Here is a 10,788-nt window from a genome sequence, read left to right as displayed (position 1 = left end):
GAGTAAAACCGCCTCTGAGCCACCGATGATGTAGGCCATGTGGTAGATGTATGTGTGAGCACTTTATCCAAGGTCACGGGCACTTGTAGTAGCCTTGGACACGGGCACTTGTAGTAGCCTTGGACACATAGAGAGAGAGAGAGAGAGAGAGAGAGAGAGAGAGAGAGAGAGAGAGAGAGAGAGAGAGTGTCAAACACTATGAGTTAGGGACTTGAGGAACTAGTGTGTGGGCTACCAAGTAAGAGGGAAACTTGGTATAGGGTCCAGGTGTGCTAGAGTTATTCACTTGAGGGGAGGTGTTGAAATATGCAAGTGAATGGGTGTGTGCGGGAACAAGCCCTTAGCAAGAGATTGTAAAAGGGAGTATGTAATTAAGTGGGTAGCAATGAAAAGGTGAGACGAATTTACTGATGAGAGAATCAAGGTAGCATGAGTGAATATAGGGGTGTGGAAAGATTCTAGGAAAAGGTTCCCCCAGATGTAGGAGAGGTGGCACAAATCAAGGAGAAATCACTGGGATTAGATGCTTGGCATCTTGTGGATGTAAAACCTATAAATTGAGGCATTGGCCTAATGAGAAATCGCTGGTTTTTGAATATTCATGCCTACATTATCCTATTAGATTAATTACTCACTAATCTCATCTTAATCATCATCTAATCACTTGCTAATTATATTGATTCTTGCATTTAATCCACCATAGCCTGCTCTTGCTTGCATTTTAACAACGTTCACCGATTACGGGGATGCAGTACTATATTGCTTTGCCGGTACTCGGACCATGACTAGAGCATGTAGGACACTACAATAATGACATTGCATCAACGTGGAGAGTGACAAGGTGTGCCATAGTTCATGTCTGCTCTGCAACCACTTGCCTCTGTGCATGATGATTTGGGTAACCAAATTTTCAGGGGTGAGGTGAGTGAGTATGCTCAATGGGAGCAGCACAGCAGATGGACGTGGGTTAACCATAACCTCCACTTCTCCCAGTACCCAGAGCCCAACATAGTCTAGTGCCTCGTCATGGCCACCTGGTGTTTCGATGGAGCCCTAATATCGACATGTCATGCCACATACATCCCTTGTAGGTTCTTTTACAGTTCCCTCATGGGCACCACGACCTGATCTTGCGAGGCCATTTTTCCCACTTGCACCTGCACCATTTGGTAGAGCTCCCTACCCATACCACCTTCCTTCTTCCATCGGCACGTTTGACATCCGTATTGATGTATTTCAGTAGCTTGTAATGCCTGAAATATATTGGTTTTAGACATTATTATTGTTCACTCATATTATGTCAATGGCATTGTTTTTTGCTTCTTTCATGGCATTTTTTTAAAAGAGAGATGGAGCAATTGGTGTGAGATCTCAACAACACGAGAGAGAGACAGAGTGTGAGTGAAAGAGAGAAAGAGTGTTTGACTGAGACATTAAAATAATAACAATTGTGCTTAAAGTAGTTATTCTTATGCTTAAAGTAACAATTCTAGTGCTCAAAAAAGTTTTTTTTATTCGTTTGAAAGTTATAAAAATAGTAGAGATTGCCATGTTCCAATACTCTTTTTCTAGACACATCCTATACCACTCTCCCCTTATATCTTCATGTTGCAATAGACTCCTTGTAAACTCATTTGTCATGGCTTCATCTAGCAATCCCTCTAATACTACTACGTTTGCAACCATCTTAAAGAAAAGGAACCTAGATCAGATGCCATTTTAGAAGCATGGACAACAATGTCTGAAGTGTATGAGGTCTACAAGAAGCTCAAAACATGCCAAGCGGTAAAGCTCTTCAATCTTTCATGCGTCTCAAAGAAAAGGAACCTAGATCAGATGCCATTTTAGAAGCATGGACAACAATGTCTGAAGTGTATGAGGTCTACAAGAAGCTCAAAACATGCCAAGCGGTAGACCTTGTAGACAAGAACATGCTAGAGGTGAAAGCAGCAACATCCATTGGGATATGGAGAGCTTTCGGCATTATTGAAGAGGCAAAGGAGCTTAAGTTGTCACCTTCATTTGCAAGTTAGGGTAGATGGAAAAGGCTAAGATGATAGTTAAGGCCCAAAATGCTTTCATATGGTATCTTTGTGAAGAAGTACAAATGATCGTGTCATGTCGTAGGTGTTTGTCATGTAATGGTATGGCATTGTAAGTTTGCTAGGGAATATAATGGAAGTTTAAGATCATAATATGGTGACTTTATAAACGAGTTGCAATGATAGTTGTAAACGAGTTGCACATTGATAGTTGTAAATGAGTTGTAATGTGTATAGTGCTTTTATATCCATCTACTCCTTCTATTGTCACCATGAGTCGCAATGTACGAGACAGTAGAGGAAGAGAAGTGTAGAGAGAGATACCGCTCGCCTAAACACCAAAAAGCGCCCGCTAAAAAATGCTCACCGAAAAAATACACGCCCCCCACTTTTGCATAGTTTAACCACCATCCAAGCACATTTGATTGGATTGTGCAGGCCAAAGGCCCAATTTTCAAAGGGACTCACACACACACACACACACACACACACACACACACACACAACAATGATGCCAAATTATTAAAATGCAAGTGAGTCTTTTTGGGAGATTTATTCTACCAACTCCCCACATGCACCACGTCCCCTTGTTGACATACGAGAGGTGATGGTATAAGGCATCCGCTCATGTGGACATAAAGAGAGTGTATGAAATCACATGGGCTAGTAGGCATCACATTGTTTCCACTAACGGAATGGAACACATCATTGTAGAGCTGAAACTCCACATAGTATTAACAATAACATGTGTTATTTGCTGATAGGAGTAGCAGACAACCATGGATTGCATCGCTCAAAAGATCTTTGGCCAATTCTGAGGTGAGGGTGTGCCTCTATTTACTTAGTTTAACTCACCTCAAGAACAAACCCTTTGAGACTCTTTTTTGCAACACTTTCTTGAACACTGGTGCTATCGTTAAATCAAAAGATAGCACCTAGAAGCATGACAAATAGAAGTCCACAATACCCCAACATCATCCCGATCTAGACTTTTCCTCCTTAAGGAACCACCTCTAAGAGTGTGTGGTGTTATGCAAAGAATGCAAGATGTAGCTCTCATCTTACCTATCATATAGGGTCTACATATGGCGCATGTAAACAACACGACGGCCAATGCATCCGAAGTATTCCTCTTCTTGATCGACACATATAAGAAACAAATGCTATTGAAGACCTTGGTGCCCACTGCTCTCCTCTCTCGATGCTCATTGATCCTAGTAATAACCCTACACTTGGCTAGTTTAGGATGATCAATAATAAGGGATGTGAGAACAACAGATTGTGACAAGGGCGTGAGATCTTGAAAAAAGTTCCGAATGATCTTAGACACACTCACGATATCCTAGCTTGTGTGACAAGGGTGAGATCTTGAAAAAAGTTATGAATGATCTTGGACAAACTCATGACATCCTAGCTTGCCTATGGTGGCTCTTACATCCGCACTCTCACTACTAGGAGGAGGAGGAGGAGGAGAGAGGCTCACATGGTTCATCCAAACCAAGGGGGGCAATAGTAGGGACAGGTGGAGGAGGCTCATATAGAGGAGGTGAGATTGCTATTGGTGGCCAGTCAATGTTAGAGGCTACCCGTTGGCTTGCTCTCCACTCTCTTTTCCACTTGCAAGCTATTCTCTTCCTCTCATATTTTTGAGCCTCATAGGCAGGGGCTTCCTATTCCTATTAGATTCATTACTCTCCACCCTCTGTTGTTCCTCATAAGCTATCCTCTTTCTCTCAGCTTTTTGAGAGAAAGAGGATAGGCAGGGGCTTCCTATTCCTATTAGATTCATTACTCTCCACCCTCTGTTGTTCCTCATAAGCTATCCTCTTTCTCTCAGCTTTTTGAGCCTCATGGCAAGGGGATTCCTATTCTTATCGGATTTATTACTTCTATGATAGCCCATTCTCTAAAATACTATGAAGACTAGACACCAAGCTCTCACCAAGCTATGATTGCATGAAATAAGTATAGAAGCGTGCACATTTATAGGAAAGAACACTCTCTTATCTTGCATATGTTGAATATTCTAATTCATAGATAAGATTTTTCATATTCAATTGGATGAAAATGCATGATATCTGTTACATGTGCAAAATATAAGGCACAATTATAGAGTAGCATTATGATAGGATAGGTACCTCCTTGAGTCCCTAGCCTTAGGCCTATAGCGATAGCCTTAGGATTGAGAAATGAGGAGGCTAGAAAGCTAATTGCAATATGTTTTGATATTGGATTAAGCTTAGATGAGAATGTGAAACGAGGAGGCTAAAAAGCTAATTTCAACAGGTTTTAATATTAGATTAAGCTTAGATGAGATAATTACTTCAAACATAAACAGTATAGTTAAAGATGCAGAGAGTTTAGGAGAGGAAACATCTTCTGGTTAAAAATAGCCTTGATACATGTATAGTATATCTCATATAACACATGAAGATTATAGAAGCCCTATAATTAAAAATGTGTAATTAAAAACACATGTTATAGGTATTAAAGTTCTTGGACCAGTTTGCAAGGAACATTTTTTTTGGTTGAAAAATACAAGAATTGACCAAAAGGATATTACATTCAAAAGATCCCGTCATGCACATAATAAGACTTCAAAAATAGAGTAGCAACAACAAAGCTATTTCTGAGGCATTTCTTGCTTGTAAGCACTTATAAGCACTTATAATTCATTTCTTGCTTGTAAGCACTTATAATTCATTTCTTGCTTGTAAGCATTTCTTGCTTATAAGCACTTATAATTCATTTATGTAAAGGTATTGGGCTTTGATAAAAACATAATATGTGTATGCATATATTTTTTTTTGATGAAACTAGCAACCATGATATGTTAGGTCAATAAGGAACTTATGAAAACATAGTGTAAGTTGATTTTGAAGTCAATTACCTTATTTCAAGTCAATTTTGTTTTTTTGAAATGGTCACATATATATTCTACTATGTTTAATATTAAATTATACACAATAATCACACTACTAAACTTTTGTAACCTTTTTAAATGGTCTTGCCTTTCACACTTGGCTCACTTGTGTATGTAGTCATAAAAAATGCAAGGCCTTCTCTCACTTAAACATGCTTTCTTTTCTAAGGCATCTAACTTCAAAGATGAGTATTCATTGCATGGTTATCTAAAAAATTGTGCAAGATGTTCTCTCCAATAATTGACCAAGTGTCTCTCATGTGGGACATGTCCCGATGGCTTGCTAATCGCCTAAAAAGTGGCAAATATTTGGATGAATGGTACCTCCCTTGCCCTGTTGTTTGTATGTGTGAATAACAATGGTGCTCTCGTCCATGTCTCTGCGATAACAAGTGTTGTGAGATATGTAAGAGAAGCAATTGTTGGATTGAAAAAAGGGGGGGGGTGGGGGGTTTGTTGTCTTAAACAAAGCAACGAGGGCAATTAAGATGACCAATACAAAGGGGGCAAATGGTTGGAAGGAATACGGGGACAAGGCTAGAGTAGATGTGAGGGGGAGGGGAGGATAGGTAAATGTGCAAGTGTCATTTTAGTAATTATGTCTTCTATATTTTTGTACTCACCCCATTACATTAATTGACACACCTTTGAGAGTTGTCATGTTTGATAGATTCCACATTGAGAGGACCTTTTCCAAATAAAATATTGTGAGTTAATCTTTTTGTTAAGCTACAAAAAATTTCTTAGGCACCATATTAACCATGCTTTTAAATGAACTTTACCTTCAAAAATAGCTTTCTCAAAACCATACTATTAAACCAATGGGTGCTTGCTCGTCGTTGCTGTCCGTCCGGACCGTCTGAACACTGCCTTGGCCATGGTGCTGCCATGCGCAAATTCAACTGTGCGGCGTATGGCTTTCTCCACGACCAGAACACCATAGCTCGGGCTCCGCCAAACAAGTTTATATTTGGGCCTGTCGGAAGCTGTCACAGAAAACATGAATTCTCGTCTGCCTTCTCAACAAGAACAGAGAACAAGGTGTGTGCCGACGCTCCTACCTATGTTTCTCTTCTGCGCTCTTGTGGAAATGCAAAGTCTTTGTCCGATGGCATGCTCGTCCATGAAAACATCATCAGAGATGGCCTGGAGGGCATTGACTCTCATGGAAACCTCCTTTTGCAAATGTACTCCAAATGTGGAGCATCGGAAGATGCCCTTGCCTTGTTTGATAAAATGCACTCTCGGGATGCCTTCGCATGGACATATATCATCAGAGCATATTCCCACAGCAAAGATTTTGCCCTCAGGTACTTCCAGCAGATGCAGCAGGAAGGCGTTCTTCCGAACAAGTTCATATCTATTGGCATTCTTTCTGCTTTCTCTGGTGAAGTGTCTTTCACAGACGGCAGGCGGATACATACCCTCATCTTTGCCTCTGGGTTAGAATATGATGTTTATGTGGCAACGGCTATCCTCAGCATGTACAGCAGCTGCAGTAGCGTCACTGATGCATTAGTGACTTTTGAAAAAATGTCCAATCGTGATGCGATTGCGTGGAATGCCATGCTCGCTACATACGTTGATGCTGGGTTGGGTAAGGATGCCCTTAAACTTTTTGAACAAATGCAAAGAACCAACATTGCACCTACCAAGATCACATTTCTGAGTGTCCTTGAGGCATGCGCTAGCCTAGTGTCATTAGAAGAAGGCAAACTGATGCATGGCTGCATTTTGTCTAGAAGACTGCATGAAGATATTGCTGTAGGAAATGCCATCATTAACATGTACAGCAAGTGTGGCAGTGTTGGGGATGCTTGGGATTTTTTTGACCAAATGCCAGAGCATAACACGATCTCATGGAATACCATGATTGCAGCGTATACACAGACTGGACAGGAGGAGGATGCCCTAGGACTCTTTGATCAAATGCAAGAGGAAAGAATTCCAATGGACAAGGTCACCTTTGTCAGCTTACTTTCTGCATGTGCCAGTCCAGCCACATTATCAGTGGGCAAGCGACTCCATCACCACATTATGTGCAGTGGATTTGACTTGGATACAATTGTGGGTACTGCCCTTGTAAATATGTATGGCAAATGTAGCAGCCTGGATGAGGCACATCATGTGTTCGATAACATGCCAGAGCACGACATAATCTCTTGGAATGCTATAATTTCAGCGTATGGTCAGCATGGATTTTGTGACGTCGCTCTTCAAGTGTTTACTCTCATGCAGTTAAATCATATAAGGCCGGATAAGGCCACCTTTGTCAGCATTTTGGATGCATGTGCAAGCCAGGAGAACCTCGATGGAGGTCGGCGGATGCATGACCTTATTCGAGGAAGTGACTTTGAGAATGATGTGATGGTGGGAACATCACTTGTCAGAATGTATGGAAGTTGTGGTTGCATAGGAGGAGTACAAAGGGTGTTTGACAAAATATTAGATCGGGACATCATTCTATGGAATACCATGGTTGCACTGTATGTCCAGCATGGGAAAAGCAGCCATGCTCTTGTGCTTTATGATCAAATGCTGGAGGAAGGAGTAATGCCAAACAAGGTCACTTGCTCGAGCCTTCTCAATGCCTGTGCCAGCCAATGTGCAGTAGTTGTGGGCAAACAGATGCACGCTCGTTTTGTTGGCAGCAGCTTTGGGTTTGATCTTGTTGTAGGGACCGCCCTCATCAACATGTATGGGAAATGTGGTTGCCTGGAGTCTGCACGCCATTTCTTTGACAGGATGCATGCATGGGATCTGATTGCTTGGACTACTATGATATCAATATATGCTCAGCGTGAGCAGACTCAGGAGGCATTTAAATTATTTAGTCAAATGCAGCAGGAGGGTTTGGTACCAGATATAGTAACCATCATTGGTATGATTTCTGCATGTGCTAGTCAAGAAGCCTTGTATATCAGTAAGCAAATTCATGCCTGTATTGTGAGTACTCAATTTGATTCAGATACTGTTTTAGGAAATGCTCTCGTCAACACGTATGGTAAGTGTGGCAGCTTGGATGATGCTGTCATAAGCTTTGAGCAAATACACAAGCGAGACAATATCTCCTTTCTGAACATCTTGTCTGCGTGTGCAAGCCAAGCTGCTTTAATTAAAGGTCAGCAGGTGCATAGCCTCCTTGTAGCTAGTGGTTTAGAGCTTGACAATGTTTTGAGCAACGCTCTTGTCAACATATATGGCAAGTGTGGCTCTTTAAAAGATGCAAGGAAACTGTTTGATCAAATGACTGAGCGCAATGTAGTTTCTTGGAATGCCATGATTGCAGCATACTCACAGAATGGGAACGGCAAAGACGTCCTTCAATTATTTGATCAAATGCAGAAGAGCAAAGTGAAGCCAGATAATTTCACCTTTGTCAGCCTTTTAACCGCATGTAGCCATTCTGGTCTAGTGGATGAAGGTTGTAGGATTTTTCTTGCTATGAGTCAGAATCATGAAGTATCACCAATCTTGGATCATTACAACTGCATGCTGGACGTACTTGCGAGGGCTGGGCAGCTAGATGAGGCAGAGGGCTTAATCAAAGTAATGCCATTGCGACCAACAGCTGTATCATGGACAACTTTGCTTGGTGCCTGTAAAACAGAGGTTGATGTAAGGCAAGGAGAGCGTGCAGCTGCACATGCATTGAAACTGGATTCAGAGGATGTTGCACTTCATGTGTTGCTGTCAAATATTTATTCTGCTGCTGGTAGGATGGAACTGGTGGACATGGGTTGACACATGGGAGTTGGCATTTCTGACTGTAGTTTGCTCTTGTAATGGATTGGTCCATAAGGAATGAGTAAGGAACACATTTATCAAGGTGATGCTTACTTGTAAGTAATCTAGCTTTCTGTTTTGGCAATGGAATTTAGGTAGTTGTTGATAGTGTTAGTGGATGAGTTGTTAGATGTGTTGGAGCGATTGAAAGGATCTAATGATTGGTTATTAACAAGTGGTTATGTGGCTGAAGGTGAGCCTCTCGCTTGGAGTGTTATTGAGTGGCCATACATGCTCAATACATGACCGGCCGTGAAAGATCTGCAGGTCCCCAGGTACTTTTTTAAAGCCCATTGCAATATATACTTTGTTCAATTTTTTTCTTTATAGAAGAGTGTGCTCCTTCAGCAACACCACAACGGCACTTTTTCGTGTGTGTAGGGAAGGGCGGCAGGAGGAGAGGGGGTGGGAGGGTGTAGAAGGGGAGGATGGAGAATTCGCTGAAGATTGAACATTTTTTTTCACCTCAATGCATGCTATGAAGAAACTTTAATCTAAAAATGGAGGATTCACCAATATTAATATGACCAGCAATGCAAGACACATCACATTAGGGTATCATCAGGAGCTGAAGGAGCCCTGATAGCCGTGAGCTCTCCCACAAACTCCCCCACCCCTTCCATGCTTCCACGCTTCCTGTGCACCCCTCCCTCCCCTTCGCCTCCAGCCTGCGCTGCTGAGCCCCCCCCTAGCATCAGCGTGTTTGTTTTGTCTCTTCCCTCCGGTTTGTTGCTGTCAACCCCCTCGTCACCCTCATTTCTTGCAATTGCGCTCCCCCCCCTCCCCCCCCCCCCCCCCCCCCCCCCCCCCCCCAAAATCAAAAAAAAAACCCCACCCCCCCAGCTACGTTTGAGTTTTTTTCTCCGTCTATGTCCCTGCTCCTCAGCCCTCCTGTTTTTTATCTGCCCTTCTTCCTTGTTTTTGCCCCACTCCTTGGTTAGTGTCTGTTCTTCAAGGGGTAGCTGTGAGTGCCACCCTAGTCTTTCCCCTTTGGAGGACTCCTTGGCAGCTGCTCCATCTTCCCCAACCTAAGCGGCCCTCAACTACCACTTTTGTGATGTGGACCTCCAGCTCATCGTCGTCTGTGGCTTCTTTGGCACCTTGGTGTGCAAGGTTGTCTCGGTAGCAGACCCGCTCGTGTCCAGTTCCGAGACCTCTTGCAAGCCACCCTTGCTGGCGAGTAGGAGTGCATCGTTGACATCCAGTTCCTGGGCATCGAGTACTTCTGTATCAAGTTTGACTCAGCTGCCCTCCTGACTTTTTGTTTTTGGTCCTCAAAGAGGCATCACCCTCCCCAAGGTAGTCTCCCTCCGAGAGCAGTCAGCCAAGGAGGGAGCCTTCCTCTTTTTTCATTGTACTCTTGACCTCCACGGAGGGTTGTTTGTGGACCTCTTTTGAGGGTTGTCTGCTTTGTGCAGACACCTTTTTTGACTAATAGAAGGATCTAATAAGGGACCCAATCACATTTATTATGGATGAACGATATGCACTGGAGATGGCTCGTGCAGAGAGGCAGCTGAATGAACAGCATGGTTGGTGACAAAATCACAAAATGATGACGAAACATTTTGGTTTTTTTGAAACGAGTTTTTTTATCTGCTGTTTTTAAAAAAAGTTTTAACATGTCTCAGACTTCAGTTTGACATTGCAAATTGCAATGTCTTGCTTTTATTTACAATTTTGGAAGTCTTTAAGTTCGAGTTGACATGCTGTTTGTTGAAAGTCTTATAAAGTTCTGTAAAACTTGTTGAAGGTCCCTGTTTTTGGGTACTATACCAAACCCACCCCCCCCCCCCCCCCCTCCTGTTTTTGGGTACTATACCAAACCCACCCCCCCCCCCCCCTCCTGTTATGAAACCTTTTTTATACTTTTGGGCCTGGCAATGAAACGTTTTGAAACGCGTTTCAAAAACCTTTTTTATGAAACTCCTGGCTACTGTGCTACCCCTGAACGGTTGAAATACACCATTTTGAGCAGCCCAAATTGCTTCAGCTCCTGAATTTGGCCAGCCCTGCCTACCCCAATGGTATTTTGGG

At 42.5% G+C, this 10,788-nt stretch overlaps 1 protein-coding gene across 1 annotated transcript; it reads left to right on the top strand.

Moving 5' to 3' along the window:
• The first annotated feature begins 5,751 nt into the window (after nt 1–5,751).
• LOC147616974 (pentatricopeptide repeat-containing protein At3g16610-like) lies at nt 5,752–8,793 on the top strand. Its single transcript, XM_086776619.1, has one exon. It carries the CDS (start codon nt 5,854–5,856, stop codon nt 8,707–8,709), a length of 2,856 nt encoding a protein of 951 aa, XP_086632745.1. The 5' UTR covers nt 5,752–5,853; the 3' UTR covers nt 8,710–8,793.
• The last annotated feature ends 1,995 nt before the right edge of the window (nt 8,794–10,788 follow it).

The sequence above is a fragment of the Cibotium barometz genome, chromosome 37, assembly GCF_041138505.1.
Source record: "Cibotium barometz isolate CiBa-2024 chromosome 37, ASM4113850v1, whole genome shotgun sequence".
NCBI classification, from domain to species: domain Eukaryota; kingdom Viridiplantae; phylum Streptophyta; class Polypodiopsida; order Cyatheales; family Cibotiaceae; genus Cibotium; species Cibotium barometz.
This window is presented reverse-complemented; position numbering and strand designations above follow the sequence as displayed.

Bases quoted from the DNA above. Each gene is read 5' to 3' on its own strand.
- LOC147616974 (XM_086776619.1), top strand. From the start codon at position 5,854: ATGCGCAAATTCAACTGTGCGGCGTATGGCTTTCTCCACGACCAGAAC.